At 42.4% G+C, this 21628-nt stretch overlaps 2 protein-coding genes across 3 annotated transcripts in view; one reads left to right on the top strand and one right to left on the bottom strand.

The window, feature by feature from the left end:
- SLC1A4 (solute carrier family 1 member 4) overlaps positions 1-21628 on the top strand; it is a gene marked incomplete at its 5' end in the record, with an annotated part of 278141 nt that overhangs the window by 99835 nt on the left and 156678 nt on the right. The window contains one exon of one of the 2 annotated variants that reach the window (XR_014154878.1): positions 13343-13404. The exons of the other annotated variant lie outside the window; for it this stretch is intronic. Of the gene's footprint in view, positions 1-13342; positions 13405-21628 lie in introns of those variants that run through there. 2 annotated transcript variants of the gene reach the window in all.
- On the bottom strand, positions 1922-21505 carry LOC309338429 (N(4)-(Beta-N-acetylglucosaminyl)-L-asparaginase-like). Its single transcript, XM_081855710.1, has 10 exons — positions 21373-21505; positions 17022-17160; positions 16638-16794; positions 15711-15756; positions 12250-12288; positions 11677-11765; positions 9201-9216; positions 6008-6075; positions 3585-3689; positions 1922-3191 (listed from the first exon to the last, which is right to left on the bottom strand). The coding sequence occupies exons 1-10, from the start codon at positions 21482-21484 to the stop codon at positions 3099-3101; spliced, it is 864 nt and encodes a 287-aa protein (XP_081711836.1). The 5' UTR covers positions 21485-21505; the 3' UTR covers positions 1922-3098.

Genomic DNA, 21628 nt, shown 5'->3' on the forward strand with positions numbered 1-21628 from the left:
GCAATAAAAATGTCAGTTATTTAACACTGATAGGAGTGTACATACAACTTGTTAGCTATCAAGAGAATGCATTTCCCTTTCTAAACTAAGCATATCAATAGTTAGCAGATTCTGGTACTAATATTGGAGAGCTCAACCAAATACTTCAAACCCTGTCCATACTGACACAATGATAAGTGGTCAGAGCACCAAACAACAAGGGGCCAGAATTAGCTATTAAGAGGAACAAAGAAGTAGGGGTGGGAAGAGAGATGATAAATATTTGGCTTACAGTTGTTTTCTGTCTCTTGAGTATCTGTTGCAAAACAAGGGATAATATTCTCATGTCCCTTTGAGGGACACATACATCTTTGAGCATGCACGTGCATGCGCAGAGCAAAAGAACCCTCTTACGCCTGGAACTTGTGTGCGCAGGAGCGTGGATCCAGCAAGTCTCTCTATCAGAAAACAATTGTGTAGATGTTTCCTACACAATTTTATTTTATTCATTTTATTCATTGCCAGCGTATGGGTACAATGAAAAGCTAAACTTAAAAAAGCAGTTATCTGAATTGGAAGATAACTCCTTGCTCCCTAAATAAGTCAGCAAAAGGATTTGGGTGGTTGTGAATGTAATTATAATGTTCAGACATCTCACATTAGACTAGTGCTCTCATGTTATGTCTCCAAAGATGTTTTAAAACTGGTTAAAGAAATAGTTGTGGACCAAAAGGTAACAGCAATCCTGTTTCCTTGTAAAGAACAAAAGCAGTGTCCAAATGACAAAGGCAGCCCATAATTATCAGCAGCCCATATTTCCACTGAGATGGCAAGCTGTGATTATATCCTAAAATGTCAATGTATTCTTATCTTCACCCTTTTTTGCAGGCAGAATGTTTTTGTTTTCTGTAGATAGTCTCTCCAGGCACCTGGTCACAGATCAGGAAGAGAATCTGGAAGAGATTCAACGAACTCGTGGGTCGCATCCAGTTTCCATGGACTTTTTTCCAAATGCAATCATTGTCTGCATTGTGTGAGAAGGGGATTTTTAGCATCATGGCAGAAGCTTCTAAGATGTCTGCTCATTTTATGCTGGGAGCTGCAACACAAATATTGCTTTAGGCCTGCCAAGTGTCCTTCCCAGGGCCAAAAGTTCATTTTCTGCTAGAACAAGTGCCTCCCAGATTAGAAGCCGTTTAGAACCTTACATACTGCTTTTTAACTTAGTAGTGAAAGAAGCCGCCCAGAGTGGCTGGGGAAACCCAGCCAGATGGGCGGGGTACAAATAATAAATTATTATTATTATTATAGTGCCACCTTTACCTTCCAACATGGCAGGAACCCCTACTGGAACAAAATAAGAGGGGAGGGGACATTTAGCAACTTTTATCAGCCTGGGGGTGGGATAACCTGTTCACTGCAGCTCATGTTCCATTATGTTACTCTACCATTTCACTTCAGAACTAGGTCTAGAACTCGTTTAAAGTTGTGCCATTGAGGATATGTCAATGCTCTGGAGTAGTACAAGGTGTGGCATCAACATGTTCTTCCCCTGTGCTGCGTATTATGACTAAATGACCCCTGGGGTCCCTTTCAACTCTACAGTTCTTTGAGTCTACGAAGAGGTGTCACAAGATGTATGCTGCTCCAACAGCTATTACTTTAATAAGGCATGGTTATAGCAAATTTGCTACAGAATGTTATAGGCTTTGCCTACCACGGCAATTGACTGCCTCCAATGTGGCAGGACTACCAGTGCTAGTACCAAAGGTCGAAAATCTGCACTGATTTGCGCAACTTCTGTGAAATCAGCAGCACACAGAACTTTGTCACTGTGATGTACAGAAGTAACAGTTATCAGTAATAAAATATTGCATGTTTCTGCTCTATGCATCCCAGAGCGACTTTTATTTAAAAAAAAAAAGCCTGGACAAAGCATGTATAACTTAAAGCATGTATAGTTTTATTGAAAAGGCTTTCCCTTAATAAATACAGCGCTAGCTTTCATTTACTCCCGAGAGTGAACCTGTGATGTCTGTATGTAATATGGAAATATGGCATTTTTGCAGTTTTTTTGCATTTTTAATTAATATTAGACACAAGAGAGTATTATACATTTGCAAAAATACTCTCAGGGAAATACAGTATAAGCATATTATGAAAGGTTTCTTTCTTAAAAAAAGCAGAACTCCACCCCCACCCCCCTTAATATAGCTATGGTCTTACCATCTTCTTCCATGAGTGGAGCTATTCTGGCTAGTTTCCAAATGCCACCTCAGAACTGAAGCTGCTATTTGTCTTAGGAGAGAAGCTGTCATTGGTGTTAATGGCAGTTTTCTTCCTGGAATGAACAGCAGCTGAGGGTGGGTGTGATTTCGTAATGATCACAGCAGAGGGGAGAAAGAGTTAAAATCTTCCTTTCAGTTCAAGGTCTTTATTCTCTCTCACACACAGTGTCAATGGTGGGAGGCAGCAGCTGGGGAATCGCATGGGGAACACAGCTCAGAGCCTGGGGAAGATGGCTGAGAACCTGGAGATTGGTCGTGGGACAACAATGAGTGATCAGAGGGAGAAGAGGGGCAAACCTGGGAGGAGGTGTCAGAATCTGAAGAGGTAACAGGGTTTAGTGAGCAAGAAGAGGCTGTGGCAGAGAGCAGTCCAGAAGCAGGAGAGGCGGGGTGGGTGTGTCAAGAGGCAGAGTGGAGGGAGACTGCTGAAGAAGCCAGGGAGTCTCCCCCTCCTGCTGCGACCAGCTCCCCTCTGCCCTGGTCTCCCAGAACACCCAGAGCAGGCCTTGTTTTCTCTAATAAAGTGTTAACTTCATGTACTTTGTGTGAGTTATTGCTGGCTGGCTCCCTGGCATACATGGTATAAAGATGAACAGTAACTGCACATTTTAATGTATTGTCCAGCTTGGCCGTAACAAATCAGTTTCTTGATTAGGTATAGGCTGAAGTTCTCATATACCCATAGACCTTATGATGAAAAGTCTCAATTTAGATTCCCCTCCCCAATACTTTACACAAGAAAAGGAAACGTCACAAGATAAAGGTGGATGTGACTCTGAACCTGGGCGCAAGAGGTGCAGAATATTTTTTTCTTTGATCCTTTCAAAGTGGTTAGCATTGTTGCATCAATTGCTCTACAGAGTCCTTTCCCTGAGACCAGATGCAGTATGGGAATGGCATTGATGAAGCAGCTCCAACTTCTCCCTAAACATTAGAAATCCACAAGGGGGAAAAGATGAATAAATTAGGATTCATTAATATCCTATTCGATGTGCCTCAATTATTATTGCAGCAACTCCCATCCTACCATTTTATAATAATAATAATAATAATAATAATAATAATAATAATAATAATAATAATAATTTATTTGTACCCCGCCCATCTGGCTGGGTTTCCCCAGCCACTCTGGGCGGCTTCCATAAAAACCAGAAATACACTAAAATATCACAGATTTTGTCCCTGTTTAGTCATAATCTAGGCTAGCTTGCTACATTATCCCATATGTGGGATATACGATGAAAGGTAAATAGGAACATAAGTTATCATAGCCATGATCAACCAAGAAGACGTGGGGAAACACTTGTCTTTGTGTACCTTCATATTCATTGCAATTATTCCAAGTTCAAACATATTTTCCTTTCCTGTTCGCTGGAGGATATCCTGGACCACAGTCTGGCATGCATCCATGGGAGACAAGCCCTGAAAGGTAAACAAAACCTAAAACAAGTTTCTTTCACCACTCATTTCTATTCTATGTATCTAAGCAAGTTTTAATTCCTGCCCTCTCAGTGCTGCTTACATTGACCAACAGACCGCAGTGTAAAAACAGATGCACATTGCTCTTCATTTTATCTGTTTATACATTAAATCACACAGTACACTGCAAGGCATAGTTTGGACTGTTCAACAGAGGGAAACGTAAGGATTACAGTGGTGCCTCGCAAGACGAAATTAATCCGTTCCGTGAGGCTCTTTGTATAGCAGTTTTTTTGTCTTGCGAAGCAAGCCCATTGACAGCTTAGCGGATTAGTGCTATTAGCGGTTTAGCGGCTTTTAGCGATCAGCTGTTAATCGGCTTATCAGCGGATCAGCTGATAAGCGGCTTAGTGGCTTAGGAAAAGGGGGGGAGGGGAAAAAGGCGGAAAAACCCGCAGGAACTCGCAAGACATTTTCATCTTGCAAAGCAAGCCCATAGGGAAATTCGTTTTGCGAAGCGCCTCCAAAACGGAAAACCCTTTTGTCTAGCGGGTTTTCCGTCTTGCGAGGCGTTCGTCTTGCGGGGCACCACTGTACAACTCTGCAGAAAATGCCACAAGGACATTCTGTGGCAATTTCATTGATCAGGAGCATGTGCTAGGATTTACAGTGGTGCCTCGCAAGACGAAATTAATCCGTTCCGTGAGGCTCTTCGTATAGCGGTTTTTTTGTCTTGCGAAGCAAGCCCATTGACAGCTTAGCGGATTAGCGCTATTAGCGGTTTAGCATGTTTTAGCGATCAGCTGTTAAGCGGCTTATCAGCGGATCAGCTGATAAGCGTCTTAGCGGCTTAGGAAAAGGGGGGGGAGGGGAAAAAACCCGCAGGAACTCGCAAGACATTTCGTCTTGCGAAGCAAGCCCATAGGGGAATTCGTTTTGCGAAGCGCCTCCAAAACGGAAAACCCTTTCGTCTAGCGGGTTTTCCGTCTTGCGAGGCGTTCGTCTTGCGGGGCACCACTGTATTTGTGCAAGAAGAATTCTTATATTAGAACTCACAATCCTTGTCTTAGAATTGTGCTGCTGATCAATGGATTGCCACCACCCTAACAAACTGGTGAAAAGTGTCTAGTCCCTCTGTGATTGGTTTGCACGAATGGTCTCACAAGGGTCCGTAAGAAAGTGGTCTAGTGAACAGAACTTCCTAACATAGCCTCGCTTTCTTGTATTAAGAGGGCTGGGTAAAAGTTTTAACAGGGCTGGCAAGCTTCCATGAACAGACAAGGGACAGAATGTTTTAGATATAAAGTGCTAGAGTCTAGACTGCATCCTCCTCTTCAGCACTCTGTCCTCAACTTTAACTGGCTAACTTTGACTACTGATGTTTTCAGCTTCTGCCTACCATTTGGCCTTTCTGCTCTTTTCAATCATCTATGTCAGAGGTATGTTCCTTGAAAGGGACTGTTGCCCCAAACAATTTCTTTAGAGAGTCTACAGCACCCTCTTCTCTAGCAGGAAGCTTCAATCATTTCTAGTCAGCACATTATGGTTGAAAACCACTTCCCTTGCCCTTACTAGATTGGCCAAGGGTAGGCAAACTAAGGCCCAGGGGCTGGATCCGGCCCAATCGCCTTCTAAATCCGGCCCGCATACAGTCCAGGAATTAGCGTGTTTTTACATGAGTAGAATGTGTCCTTATATTTAAAATGCATCTCTGGGTGATTTGTGGGGCCCGCCTGGTGTTTTTACATGAGTAGAATATATAAAATATATAAAAGGATGTCACACAGAGGAGGGAGAAAGATTGTTTTCTGCTCCTCCCGAGAAGTGGAGACAGAGCAATGGTTCCAAGCTACAAGAAAGAAGATTCCACCTAAACATTAGCAAGAACTTCCTGACAGTAAGAGCTGTTCGACAGTGGAATTTGCTGCCAAGGAGTGTGGTGGAGTCTCCTTCTTTGGAGGTCTTTAAGCAGAGGCTTGACAACCATATGTCAGAAGTGCTCTGATGGTGTTTCCTGCTTAGCAGGGGGTTGGACTCGATGGCCCTTGTGGTCTCTTCCAACTCTATGATTCTATGATTCTATGAATGTGTGCTTTTATTTAAAATGCATCTCTGGGTTATTTGTGGGGCACAGGAATCTGTTCATCCCCCCCCCCCCATATAGTCCGGCTCACCACATGGTCTGAGGGACGGTGGACCAGCCCACGGCTACAAAAGTTTGCTGACCCCTGAGTTAGTCTCTCTTCCTCTCCTCTCTCCCACTGATGCTCTTCATGATTGTGCTTCAAAGTAGGCATGCTTGAAACCCACTGTAGACATACCTGTTTCATTAACAGGGCTGCATGAAAACAAGGGCAGAAACACATAATCTTGTCTCCATCACCAGTAGCTGATGGGTTAAAAAAAGATTTACTTGTGAATAAGTGTTCTGTGTTAACTCCTGGAAATAAGAAAACAGAATTGCAATGCATCTATATACAAATCACTCTTCTATCATACATTGTTGCAGCAGGACAATGTTGTCTGGTTTTAGTGGATAATACCAACAGAGAAACACTTTGACTAGACTGTTCCCAAAGTATATTTTCTTGTACTCTCTGTATTGTCTTGGATTTAGTAGCTTGTACAGTGGTACCTCAGGTTACATACACTTCAGGTTACAGACTCTGCTAACCCAGAAATAGTACCTTGGGTTAAGAACGTTGCTTCACGATGAGAACAGAAATCGTGCTCCGGCGGCGTGTCAGCAGCGGGAGGCCCCATTAGCTAAAGTGGTGCTTCAGGTTAAGAACAGTTTCTGGTTAAGTACGGACCTCCGGCATGAATTAAGTACTTAACCTGAGGTACCACTGTATCACAATGGCAAAAATCGCCTCCAGTCAGATAAATGTTACAAAACCTGTGTTGTTTTCCACCCCATGCTTTTGGGAAATAGAGACTGAGGCTGCAATCCAAGGCAAACATGTAGAAGCAACAGTAACTTACTTCTGAGTAAACAAGAATAGGATTGCACAGTAAGGCTGCCAACCTACACACACTATGGTAAATCCTGCTGAGCGCAGTGGTGCTTATACTGTAGCAGAGACATACAGGATTGCACTGTAAAAGATTTATGTGACTGTGTGGTTGATGAGTAATTTTGGCGGGCTAGCAACACTAAGCTATGAAACTCACAGGTCAATCACTCACTCTCAGCCTAACTGACCTCACAGCCTTATTGTGAGGATAAAATGGGGAGGAGGACTCCTATGTAAATCACCTGGAAGTCCTTGAGGAAAAGTGGGATATACCGTAAATGTAATAAATAACAAACAGATAACATTTGCAATTATGGCTGGGATACTTTTTTAGGAATAAACATTTGTACATGATCCTTATTCATCCCTCAAAACGCTTTAGGTGAATGTGTATTTCTAAGGACTAAAAAGCCAAACAGTTCTTAGCAGTTATCCAAGCAGCTTGGAAACAGGTGTGGCAGTTTTGCTAAGCCCTTGCTAGAGCAACAGAAAATACTAGCATTAGCATAACAAGGTTAGTGCATGAGATTAGGATAGGTGTTTTTAAAAAAATTAAAAGGAAAGAGGCTACAGGGTATTCCTATTTCAATTAGCCAAGGTATGGAATTGTAACAATAGGCTATGTGCAAGGGAACCAATAAGCTTACATATTTCAGGTCTCTCCCTCTTTTTTTGGAGGGGAGGACTAATGTTTCCTGTGTTTATCAGCAGATATTGCTGCAATAATGATTTCTTCAACATTCCAGTTTCCTTTTGCCTGACTTCAAGGGCACGACAAAGCTATAGGAAACTGCCTTGCACAGACTACAAACGGGCAAATCTGTCCATTTTGGTTTCTCTGTTTCTTAGTTTTCTAATCTGAAATTCAGTTCTCAGCATTTCCAAATCAGTTTGCAATGGAGTTTTTTTCTTAAAAAAAGTCCTCATACATGCATACTTGCAAACTAGTTGTCCCTAATATAATGCAACACACACACACACACACACACACACACACACACACACACACAACTTTAGATGTATTTTATAATATAGGTAAAGGTTAAAGTACCCCTGACCATTAGGTCTAGTCACGGACTCTAGGGTTGAGGCACTCATCTCACTCTATAGGCCGAGGGAGACAGCATTTTCCACAGACAGCTTCCGGGTCATGTGGCCAGCATGACTAAGCCGCTTCTGGTGAACCAGAGCAGTGCATAGAAACGCTGTTTACCTCCCCGCCAGAGCGGTACCTATTTATCTACTTGCACTTTGACGTGCTTTCAAACTGCTAGGTTGGCAGGAGCAGGGACCGAACAACGGGAGCTCACCCCGTCGCGGGGATTCGAACCACCAACCTCCTGATCGGCAAGCCCTAGGCTCTGTGGTTTAGACCACAGTGCCACCCACGTCCCCTATTTTATAATATATTATATGCATTTTACACACCCTTTACCCTACTATATGCATTTTTGTAAACATTACTTGGGTAGAGATCTGCACCACAAAATTCAGAGAAGTACAAATTTTGAATGATTGCAGAGTTTCAATTCACATATTGTTTCCTAAAGTGCAAATTACATAGAAAAATGACGTTAATGCCCCAGCGACCCATAATGTGGTGGAAAGAAAGATTAGGAAGAAGATCAGGATAAAATTGCAATAAACTGTAGGTGAGATTCAAAGGTCTAAATGGGGAAATACTGTAAGCTATGTGGAGACCCTTAAGTCATGCATGCACCTGCGTTCTAGGATTCTGATGGTTTAGGCAGAGGTTGTGCTTTTATACAAAGATTTATAAAGACTTATTTCTCTGGTAGTCTGTATGGTTTTGTCATGGCCTTTGGCTAGTACAATAAAGCTACACACAAACCCTACATGCTAGGAAAAGGGTTGTGTGGCCATCCCCTCCTTTCATAGCCACCCCAATCATCCTTCAGAAAGTGAAAGTTTCGGAGGATGGTTGCGGTCATGTATTGTTTTAGAAAGTGTGGATTAGATAGGCTTGCCTTCAAAGGCAAAGAAAATTGACTTTCTCCCCCATCCTCACCACAGATATATTCTTCCTTTTAAAACTGTGTTCATGGCCCAACTAGTCTCTGAATAGTCCTGTTAAGTAACATCACATACTCACTCTTCCTGATCTCATACCCTAGCATTGCTTTGTTATTTCTGGCTAGTGTGCTCCTTTCAACAACTGCACCAACATGAGCTCAGCAAAACAGAATCTTGATCTGAGAAGCAGGAAGATGGCCTGAAGTGTTTAGAACCCTTTAAAATAGAAAAGTGGACATTTTTCATTTCTGGCATGAGTACAAGAGGTAAATGTTTCCATAATGTGTGGATTCTTGGAAGGCCAGTTAAACTACCGGCAAGATAAACTCTAAAAGAACCTGTAGTAAAAATTAACATCAAGGACGTTAACTGGTTCATGAGAGATTTCAGCTCTAGATATGCATAAATGTATTTAAACATAAACAGGTATGCAAATCTTTTAATTATTACTACTAATACATACCTACTGCAGCTCCTACCTAGAAAGAAAGAAAGATATTACTTTGGAAGTAGCATGATCTGGATTAATTATTCTCAGAGCCATAAAGAAATTGACAGCACAATTCTAACTCCCTGATCAGCAGGGCTGGGAATGGTAAGAATTAGGTGGAGGTGTCTCTCCGCTGGCAGGCGGGCTCCGCTGCAACAGATGCCCCTGTTGAGCCCACTGAAAGTGTGGGTGTTTAAGAAGCTACTGCCAGCAGTGGCCAGTGTAAGGCACAGAAACAGGGGAGAGGGGAGAGCAGGGTAAAGCTACCTCTCTATCCTGCCCAGGCAAGGGCTCACTCTAAGCCCCTTGGTTAGTCCAGTCTGGAGCTGGTATAGCAAAATAATAAGAACAAAAAAATGTCCCCCTTCCACCCTGGTTGCTGTGAGTAGCAGGGCTTTGGGTGCAATCGTGGCTCCATTGCTTCCCAACCACATTTAGGGTTGCTGCTATTATTATTATTATTATTAATCACTCACTCATCTTGAAGACAGACCTCAACATTTCAAAAAGGACAAGAGGTTTCCCTGTTGCAAAATGTTACCTTTTCCGCCATCTTAAAGAGAAGGAACTTTATATAAATAAGATGGGGGGAAACGCATAATAGGTTGCAATTAACCAGCATATTCCTTCTGAGCACAATCATAGAATCACAGAATTTGAAATACTTTATTGTCACTTGTACAACTCGTATACAGTGAGATTACACGAGCACCCCCCACTCAGCTCTCTTAGTCTTAATTCCCCTCGTTTACTGACGCACACCCACCAAACCCGAAAGTCAGTTGCCCTGTTGTTATCTTTGCATTCAGCAGCCTAACAGCCCACAGATAGAAACTGTTCTTTACCCTGTTGGTGCGACTAAGCATGCTTCTTTATCTTCTACCCAAGGGCAGGAGATCAAGAAAGTGCCGGCCAGGGTGTGAATCATTCCTGAGAATTTTTCTCACTCTCCTGAGGCGACGTTCTTCTGCTATTTCATCCAGCAGATTCATGGGACAGCCCATAATATATTGTGCTATATTTACCACCCTCTGTAGGCACTTCCTATCAGTTGATGTCAAACCAGCATACCACACTGTGATGCAATATGAAAGGACACTTTCTACTGTGGACCGGTAGAAGGAGATTATCAAATGTTGATTGACAACATTGTAGAGTTGGATCATCTAGTCCAATCCCTGCAATACAGGAATCCCAACTAAAGTGTCCATGCCAGGTAGTCATTCAACTTCTGCTTAAAAACCTCCAAAGAAGGAGAGTCCACCTCTAGAGAGAGACCAGGTGTGTGATCGGGGAAAAAAGGAATTACAGTGGTGCCTCGCAAAATGAACGCCTCGCAAGACAGAAAACCCGCTAGACGAAAGGGTTTTCCGTTTTGGAGGCGCTTCGCAAAACGAATTTCCCTATGGGCTTGCTTCGCAAGATGAAAATGTCTTGCGAGTTCCTGCGGGTTTCCCCCCTCCCCCCTTTTTTCTAAGCAGCTAAGCCACTTATCAGCTGATCCGCTAAGCTGATAAGCCGCTAAAAGCCGCTAAACCGCTAATAGCGCTAATCCGCTAAGCTGTCAATGGGCTTGCTTCGCAAGACGAAAAAACCGCTATACGAAGAGCCTCACGGAACGGATTAATTTCGTCTTGCGAGGCACCACTGTATCACTTAGCTCACAGGGAATGTTCTTTCATCCTTTTTTGTTTGTTCAAATTACTCTATTCACATTTATGCAAATTGTGTCCATGGTCTAATGAAACTGAGCAAAAGACAACATGCAAAATGTTCAGAGTGCTTTTGAAACTAACCAGGTGTCACATATTTGTTTTGTTGTCAAGTAAATGCAACTGGGTTCCACTTCTACAAGGTCATCCTAAAAAATGGCAATGGATGGAAACAATTTTGGTTGTTAAGGCTGCAATCCTTTGCACACCTGACCAGAAAGTAAGCCCCAGTGGCCACAGTAAGACTTACGTCTCAGTAAAGATGTAAAGGATTGTGTGGCAAGGCTCTTTCCTACCTTGAACTGTTTTCTATACTTGTGTCTTTTTAGTAACTATATTTCTTTAATGAAATATGTATACCGCCCATCATCCGAAGATCACAGGGCAGTTCACAACATAAAAATACAAAACACATAATAAAATAAAAGCAAAAGAAGCCAATAACCCTTTCTTCCACAGACACATTTAAATGAATAGTAATATTAATCAGCCAAATGCCTGGTTGAAGAGAAACTTCGGAATATTTGTGTTTCTATACACTTCTTAATTATAACAAAATGAATATTACTAACTGTTCCAGAGATACCTGTGTGATCACATAACTATTCCTGACAGTGGAGTGGGAAATACTGTTACTACTCAAGTTACTTTTTAGGAATTTTATGGTTGACTACTTGTTTCTAAATGCTGTATCCTACTGCCTTACCCTATGCTCCATACAATTTATCTTGGCATACCTCTTTATCAGCATACAGCCCACATCCCGGCATCGGAGAATCTCCCACTCTTCCTGGATATTTGAAAGGTGCTCCAGAAGTAGAAACCCCTAAACATTTTTTTTTCAAATTAGTAAAATATTGGTTATTGGTTATTCTGATAGCAATAGAAGAATGGTTACATGAGATAGCGAAAATGATGGGGCTAACTGAATCATTATCTTTTATTTACCACAAACACACACCTCACCATCTTTCATGCGTTTGGTTTATATTCTCGGTGAAAAACTGTCAAATGACACAGCTTCTCCGCTAATGAATTCTGCTGTAGTCACTGACTGTGAATGTTACACAGTGCTAACAATTGTAATCAAGCTCTATTTTTTTAAGGGTTCATAAGTCCCCTTTAAATACTAACACAGATGGATGTTTCTCATGACAGATTCTGCTTCCTTCTCCCCTCCAATAAAGTAAGTGTATTATTTCCCTTCCTGTAAATGATGAGAAGACCCACACAGCTAATTAGCAGCAGTTGTATAACATAAGGCAGGGATGAAACTCATTATTTATTTTGTTTATGCTGCTCCCTCTTACCAACTGTTATATTTCCAAAGGTATCCAAGGCAATCAAACCTAGTGAAAAGACAAAAATAGAATAATAGAATTAACTTACCAAGCAACACTAGGAATATTGCTTCAAATAACAGTCTCTGTTAGCTATTGAAATTTTTTAATTTCCCCATTTTTAAAAATACAGGAATATTTATCTGAAATTTCCTAGAAAATAGAGTGAAACCCAGATGACATCTTCATTTCATCCCAAGTCTGCTATACTGTCACCTTGCAACTTAGAAAGGACTCTAATAATATGGGTGAGTGCACTGTAGAATTCAATACAGTGGTATCTCGGGTTAAGAACTTAATTCGTTCTAGAGCTCCGTTCTTAACCTGAAACAGTTCTTAACCTGAGGCGCACTTTCGCTAATGGGGCCTCCTGCTGCCGCTGCGCCGCAATTTCTGTTCTTATCCTGGGACAAAGTTCTTAACCTGGAGCAACCACTTCCTGGTTAGCGGAGTTTGTAACCCGAAGCATCTGTAACCAGAAGCGTCTGTAACCCGAGGTACCACTGTATTGTTAAAAAACCCAAGCATGTGGTTATGATATCTGGAATAAAGAGAGATCCAGGTAAAATAAGTATATATTGCATAAATTCTGTACTAGTACACTTGTTAACCAACCTTTCCACTTGGAGAGGGTAGCCGTGGGGAAAGTGGGGGCAGAGAAGTCTGCTTTTGATACCCCTGTTACATGCATTAACCCAGAATCATGTTTAACTAGTATCACTGTGATATGTGATCTTAAAATTATCTGAATATTTTGGATTACTTTGAGATTGTTTATATACCGGTACATTCAGGCATATTGTACAGCTACTGAGTATCTGCCAGTGTAAACAATTAATTGTCATAATTTCTACTGAAACATCTTTTCAGACATCACTTTACACCTAGATGTCAAGCAACTGCATTTAGATTATCTTTCATTTTTTATATGCTGCCTAGCACACAATAACTAAACACCAAATTTCCATGAGTCCTTGATGATTTTGGGAACATAACAATAGTTTGTGTTATAAAGCCATCATTATCTGCAGTATAAAACGGTAAAGGGACCCCTGACCATTAGGTCCAGTCGTGACCGACTCTGGGGTTGCGGTGCTCATCTCGCTTTATTGGCCGAGGGAGCCAGAATACAGCTTCCGGGTCATGTGCCCAGCCCAGCATGACTAAGCTGCTTCTGGCGAACCAGAGCAGCGCATGGAAACGCCGTTTACCTTCCCACAGGAGCGGTACCTATTTATCTACTTGCACTTTGACGTGCTTTTGTACTGCTAGGTTGGCAGGAGCAGGGACCAAGCAACAGGAGCTCACCCCTATACCTGTTCTTTATTGTGCACTACTGCCTCTGGCCAAAGTGGCCTTGCAAGTGTTTATAAGGCTTTAAGTTGCATTCTGGAAACAGCCAAAACAAGTCTCAAGAAATGTGGCGCTGCTGAAAAAAGAGAGCATGGTAGTTTTGACGTCACTTTCACAGATGCCTATTGCACTGTCTTCATCCCAAGAAAAATGCTGCATTTCTTCCATCCTAAATATGCAGAACACTTTTGGAACAAAGTTATTGTTTTTAAATCTAAAGTATTTGTCAATATACAGCTCTTGAGGTCTTTAAAAAGAAAAGTTCAACGTCTCTCTGAGATAAATTTAATAGAATCTTCTGTTTCAATGGAAGACAGCAGCGACAAATGAATTGAGAAAGGCTTCCCTGAAAGTTCAAAGTGGCTACAATAGGAAAACACAGCCTAAAATACTTCTCTTCTCCCACCCCTCCTATTCATTACATTAGTAGTGATGACTCTTTCAATCCTAGATCAGGACTTGTGCCACGTCTTAACAATAAAGGGGAAATGGTAGCTGTTCCATAGAAATGTTTGCGCGCTGCTAGCTTCACCACTTCTGTTGTGTGTATCTAACATGGGAATACGTATGTAAACAGCGCATTTTTTTTAAGAAGGTGGAAGATTTACCCTTAAATTAATTTTAAAAACCCTGTGATTCTACCTACTGTACTTGGGAGTGACACTGGACTCATTTTCAAACAACTGTTCTGTCAACTGGATATTTACAAAGTCACTTTGAGGCTGGAATCATTTGCTCACTTACCTAGGAGTAAGACTCATTGAAATCAATGAGGCTTATTCTTTTTTCCCTTTTGTATGTGGCTTATTCTGAGTAGACATGTATAGGATTGCACTATAAGGCTTAGATCCTATCCTAAGCACCCTTAGAGCCAATGTATTTATGTTGTCTCTTGTAATGGAGATGGTAGGCATAACTGCTAGAGCTGGGATAATTGCCAGGTGATTTTCAATTATTTCAAGGCAGAAATTAAATACCTTTTCCTAGCCACCATGTCCTTTAAATCCAACCTTAACAGTTTTCTTATAGCTTTTATTAAGCCATAGCACCCTCTTGAGGCTGAACAAAGAACAGGATGTATAAACTTTTGCAGGATACTGAATAGGGCAACATTTTCTGGAATGGAATGCCCAGTACTACAGTAGGCAGAAGAATGCCTACCCTAGATTTCTGTAGGCCCTCAAGTAAAACGATCTAGCAGTAAGTTTTATTTACTTCCTGTTGGTCCCCTGGCCACTGAAAGTGAAGTTATTAGCTGAATTAGAGAGCATGCTATACTCCATGATCCCTTGGCAGCTCCCTGAATTTTCCAGGCACGATGTCACTTATATTGAAGCTTTCTTGATATTCTATGTGTACTAAAAAGGGGGCTACATTTAAACTAGAGATGTATGTCAGGCAGAAAAAAAACCATGCTCATACACACTGTCATCTGAGAAAGACATCATCTACCGTATTTTTCGCTCTATAAGACGCACCAGACCACAAGACGCACCTAGTTTTTGGAGGAGGCAAACAAGAAAACAAATATTCTGAATCTCAGAAGCCAGAACAGCAAGAGGGATTGCTGCACAGTGAAAATAGAAATCCCTCTTGCTGTTCTGGCTTCTGGGATAGCTGCGCAGCCTGCATTCGCTCCATAAGACGCACACACATTTCCCCTTACTTTTTAGGAGGGGAAAAGTGAGTCTTATAGAGCAAAAAATATGGTATTTGCTGCAGCCTTCTGCACATGTTCACGTCTTCATTGAGATAGATGTAGATGCTGCTGTCATGCATGACACACCACATGAAGACCTGCATGCTTGGCTGTAAGGAAATGGAATATGTAGTAAATTACCATGCTGGAATCAGCCCAGATTGTTTCCAAAACTTAGATTAATTCCTGTATTATTTCAGAAAGTCAGTAAAAGTTGCCAGTTAATACATAAGAATTAATTAACCACAGCATCTTATGTACCTGTAAATTCTTGGTAGCATAAACATACAACTAGAAAATGGCAAGTTAATGCCTCCACAATTACAAAAAGACCCAGCACATCCCATAAAAGTGTTATTTTAATAAAAATATTACTTACCCAATGTATCATGTTTCTTCAAGCTCTTTCCCTTTTCTAAATATTCCTACAGAAAAGATAAGACTAGAATGAATTGTGCTATCAAATGCCACCCATTTGTAATGATAGTTTTTCCCCAAAGCAGAAATCTGTTAAGTAAGCAGAATGTATCTTCTTATGTATAAGTAGCACCCAGAAGTTATATCTGAAACATAGTTTCGTTCAAAGGATTAATCCTAAATTGTATGTGGGTTCAGAGGGAGAAATTGTTGGGCTCTTCTGATCATTCTGTCAGCGAAAGCATTGTCGGCTTGCTAGACAGAACAATCTCCACTCTCCTCCTCCCATGTGCTGTTCCACAGGTTCTCCAAACCCCAGTGCCAATTTTGGGGGTGGGGGCACACAGGGGGGAAACACTGATGGGATTCATTAGTTGAATTCAACCCTCAATCTTGGGACTATTCTAAGGGCTGGCAACTCACAGCCCATAGCCACTGGCAGGGGTTTCCCAATACATTAAGAAGCAGCATAACTTCCCAGCTAGTCTCATGCCAGGTGAGATGAGGAAACGTTAATTTTAGAAAGGAGAAATAAGTAGAATTTCAATCTATTTTTCTCTCCTTCCCAAGCCACCCATAGCTGATCCTTCCTCAGCAGTCAGCATGAACGTATGCCATTGTCCATGCAGTTGGAAAAGCACTTTGGCCAACAGAATATTAGTAGTCAGTTAATTTGAATTCTATTTCTGACTATCTGATGCGTGACATTTTGAAAATGTCACATCGGGTGCCCCCTTTGTTGTTTGAAATGACTTCAAAGAGACTTCTTGATGATTCATGAGAGTCAGGGGTGCTCAGAACATCTGCAAGGATATTTATTCCTAATGTGAATTATTCTACTACTGCATAAATAAACTCACATCACTATTGCTCCAAAGTAGAGTGTTACCTGATAAGCTTCTGTACTCTGCTCACTCATCATACTTCGGTTATCTTCCACAGTGAAGCCTTGGTCTTTTGCAAAAGCCACAGCACCATCCCCAACCAGAAAACTGTGTGGAGTTTCTTCCATGACCTTACGTGCTACAGCGAGAGGAGTTCCAATTCTTTATCAGCAGAAAGAATATAATTTGAGAAGGGGTTTGTTCCATATATACTTTTAAAGAACTGAGTTCTATGGTTAAATGCAATGATAAAAATTATGAAGAGCTAAACCATTAGGCTCGAAGGAATAAAAAAAAATCTGTGAAAAAGCATAATTAAAAAATAATAATCTCAGAGTTTTTGGTGCCAGGCTGGTGACCTCTGACGCATAGCAAGATATAATACATACCCATGCAAGGCTGCCACAGCTCCAAAACGCCCAGGTTGTCCTTCCATTATTGCTGCATCACATTGGATTATGCCCTGTTTATTTGGGTAGCCTCCCCGTCCTACTACAAAACGTCCTGTTTTCTCATCGTTCTCAATATCTGAAAACACATTTTAAGAAAAAAAGTGTTTTAAAACCTTTTATTTCTATAGCTATATCCTTGAGCACATTCAAAGCACATTTTCTCCCTCAAAGAATTCTGGGTACAGTCCTGTTGTTAAGGGTTGCTGGGAATTGTAACTTTGTGAGTGGAAAACTACAGCATCCAGAATTCTTTAACAGGAAAATGTGCCTAAGATTTCATATTAGCATTTAAAATTAGCATACAAATGTATCCAGTGTGCGACAGTTAACCATTAATGTATGATTAACAGCATGTGCTTTAATAAGCTAGGTGTTTGTATTATTATTTTTGACCTTGTTGGAAAAAACTATTTTCCATGATGGACTGATATTAATGATAATACATAACTATTGGTTAAAGGGCAATTAGTCCTGAATTCATCTCAGTTACATACAGTGCTTTTTTCTGGGTCTGTACCATTTATACGAAAGGAAGCAATTGTCACAAGTACTGCATCCTTTCTATGTGGCAGTCATATCTGTGGTGCATAACCTGTACATATCTGCCATCTTTATTTTGATCAGCTAGGTGGACAATACTGACATCTTATGTCATTCATATGCCACTAGATATAGCATGAAACAGTAACCTTTATAAGTAAGGTAAAGGACCCCTGGATGGTTAAGTCTTGTCGAATTCTACTATGGGGTGTGGCGCTCATCTCTACTTTCAGGTCGAGGGAGCAGGTGTTTGTCCACAGACAGCTTTCTGGGTCATGTGGCCAGCAGGATTAAACCACTTCTGGTGCAACAGAATATCATGACGAAAGCCAGAGCAAATGGAAATGCTGTTTACCCTCACCTAAGTTATATGTTAGCTACAGCCACAGTACTTTCACTGTTGGTATGCTGGCATATACATTCGGCTGTTTTTTTGTTGCAGAAACTGAGGGGGAAAGGGACCATAGCCAGTGGTTTTTTCCCTAAAGATAGGTTCTGATACCATGAAATTGTTGCAGTAAGTGCCACACTTTTTAACAACAACAAATCAGCTGCTGGTACTACGTATCCTTGGAAAAAAGCACTATCCATAGCGCACCATTGGGGTAGGCATCTCTCCTATTGCATTGTTTTTTAAATCATGGGGGGAAAGTCTTAAACCCTTTCAGATTGAAGCCTCGAGTCCCAAGGGGGCCGCTAGAGGCTCCTTGGAAGATGGCTGCCAATACCATCTGTCCAGCTTGCACGAGGTAATTTGAGGCTGATTATGGGGAGTAAATCAGTCTCCCTCATCTTTCCAGGGAATTGGAAAGATGCTGCCCTCGCCTGCAGTTGCCATAAATCACCCCCGAGTTCGGTTGAAGGAGAGGGTAAGAGGCACTGGGCGGAAAGCCCTCGGGCAGGCTCAGAGCTCCCTGCCAGCTACTTTCAGGAGCGAGCCTGGTTGCGTTGCTTAAAAAGAAGAAAAGAATTGGAGATGTAAACGCACATGCTTCAAGAGAAGTCAGGAATGCTTTCATCTGCTAAGAATTTTACCACTGAGTTGAAGAAGATGGGGACGGAAGAAACAGAGATAACATCAGAGAATCGCTGACATGTTGGTAGGTGGAACGGTACGGAAAGGAGGGGGAAGACTTTTTTATTTTTTTCATGTGAGTACCTAACAACCCTTCCCCTTAAAGAATCGTCTCGACGACCAATTTGCAAGTGGGTTAAAATTGAACTGTGTGGGGGAAAAAATAACATGAATAAAGGTTTTGTTTTGTGAAAGATTTGGAAAGAAAGGAGACTCTCTCGGTGACGCAGCAAGAAATGATCCAATACGGACAGGCAGAATTTTGCTGCAGGATGGATGGTCTTAGGGAGGAAAAGCCGTTCGGTTATCAGGCTGAGATCGTAAATTTGAAAGGGCTGTTATCCTCCTGGAGAGACTAATTATGATGCAGCGGGTCTGGAAAGTTAACGAGCGGACATTTAGACTGTATTTCATCGGAGTGACAAGATGGCGAATGTTTGCTCGATCGAAAGCCTGGACTATTGGATTTCTGTGAGAGATCTACGAGAGAACATTACAAAGCCCACAGAGAGATGTAAATAAGACTGTTTCTTTCAATCCACTTGTGGAGAGAACTCGGAGGTGACTGAAAGGGAAAATGAGTAATGACAAGAGTTGAGAAGACGGGACTGAAAACATCATTGTAAACAGGAAAGCAGCAGAAATATGGATGATTGGACTCCTGACGATCGCGAAGCATGGGTACCCCCCACAAAAATATTTAATTTGGAAAACATTTGGACTTAATGATGTGTATGGATACAATTTGGACTAATTGGTATGATATGTTTAATTTGGTAAATGGAAACTTAATTTTTTTTTTTTTTTTAAAGAAGCCTTGAGTCCCAAGCCTTGAGTCTCAAATGAAAGAATTGGACCCTTAATATTTTGTTGTACATATCCAAATTTCTCTCCGCCCACACTTTACACTTAGTCTTTGACAAGTGAAATATCTGTATATCTATATATCTCTATTTGGGCCCACCCTGCTATTCTGCTAGTAAATTTTTAAAAGCTGGTTTTGATATTGTTGTAACCTGGAGCGCGTTGAAGGATGGTTAAGAAATCCAATAAATTATAGGTTTGTAGTGTGGGAAGGGACCACAAGGGCCATCTAAGTCCAACCCCCTGGGTACCCAACCAGGGCCGGTGCAAGCAATCTTGCTGCCTGAGGCAAAGAGCAAGATGGCACCCTCCCTCAAGGTGCACACACACACACGAGGTCAGCCCACCCGCCTTTGAACCTTGCTCCAATACAGTGATACCTCTGGTTGCAAACGGGATCTGTTTCGGAGGCCCGTTCGCAATATGAAGCGGCGCGTCTGTGCACACGCGGGTCATGATTCCCTGCTTCTGTGCATGCGTGTGACATCATTTTGTGCTTGCGAGAAGTAACATGAAGCGGAAGTAACATGAAGCGGATGTAACGTGTGTTATGACTGTTCTACAAAGGACAGCACCTTCCACTGGACCTGAGGGCACCAGGCTAGTGTGCAAGGTGTGCAGGCCCAGGTCCTGCAGCGTTCCCAGCTCTGGACATTCCTTGAACCCCAGCATCTACAGCCTAAGGTCTTAGAGGACAGCACTGATATATAGTGGACGTAAGGGAAACTTGGTGGAAAGGAGAGAACCAGGGCTTTTCCCCAGCCAAAACTCACCAGAACTCAGTTCTGGCACCTCTCCTGTGGGCACCATTGCCATTCTAAGAGAATGAGGGAGATGTTCATGGTGAGTTCTGGCAACTCTTTTTCTAGAAAAATGGCACTGGAGAGAACCAGTGTGACACTGTTATCTCTGGATATGAACCCAACAGGAAGGGCACAGAAGGACATACTGTTGCTTTGTATGTGAAAGAAAGCGCTGATTCGAGCAAGCTAGAAATCCCAGATAAGGGAGACTCCTCCAAAGAATTATTGTGGGTGCTGATTCCAGAAGTAATCTACTACTGGGGACACACTATTGACTTCCTGGAGGAAACTCTCGGGGAGATCTTGTGGTGGAGAATGGGATCGGGGAAGCATCCAAAAGATGTCACAGTAAGTAAAAAAAACTATTGATGCCCCCCCAAAAACTGTGCGCTAGAACAGTTGGTGAGGGAGCCCAACCAGGGTGATTTGCTTTGACTCAAATTACACGTATCTGTATGTACATATGTATGTATGTGTATGTAGATGTATAGACAGTGTGTATATAGTACTTAAAACCATTCACCTAATAAACCATATCAACAAAACCCTTTTCCTTCCCCTGCATGCCTCCCAAAATTGTCTAGGGCACTGTTTCCCAACCTTGGGCCTCCAGCTGTTTTTTTGGACTACAACTCCCATCATCCCTAGCTAGCAAGACCAGTGGTCAGGGATGATGGGAATTGTAGTTCAAAAACAGCTGGAGGCCCAAGGTTGGGAAACACTGGTCTAGGGCAGGCTTCCTCAACCTCGGCCCTCCAGATGTTTCTGGCCTACAACTCCCATGATCCTTAGCTAGCAGGACCAGTGGTCAGGGATGATGGGAACTGTAGTCCAAAACATCTGGAGGGCCAAAGGCTGGGGATGCCTGATCTACAGCCTGAGGCAGCTGCCACACTCTGCCTCATGGGAGGGCTGGCCCGGAACGTCGCCCGTTGCTAGGCAACGGAAGAAGGGGGGTTTTGTCGTTGTTGTTTTTTACTCCTTCACATTTATGATCCGTCTCTACCTGCCATGGCCTCCTGGAGGCAGTCGGTCGCTAAGCCCCCCTCCAGCAGCAGCTGCCTCATCCTCTCCACGGCCGGGCGCGAAAAGGCCCAGGTTCCCGCGGCGGCTGCCATGGCGACGCCCGAACGCGGGGCGGGGCTTCGAGGTCTTCGGGAGGCTCTGATTGGGCGCCCGGCGGCCTGTCAGTCACGGCGGGGTCACGGCCGCCGTCTTCCGCCTTCCCGCTTTCCCTTCCGGGGCTGCCTGTGAGGGAAGAG

This window comes from Podarcis erhardii (assembly GCF_964252035.2).
Source record: "Podarcis erhardii genome assembly, chromosome: 3".
Lineage (NCBI taxonomy): Eukaryota > Metazoa > Chordata > Lepidosauria > Squamata > Lacertidae > Podarcis > Podarcis erhardii.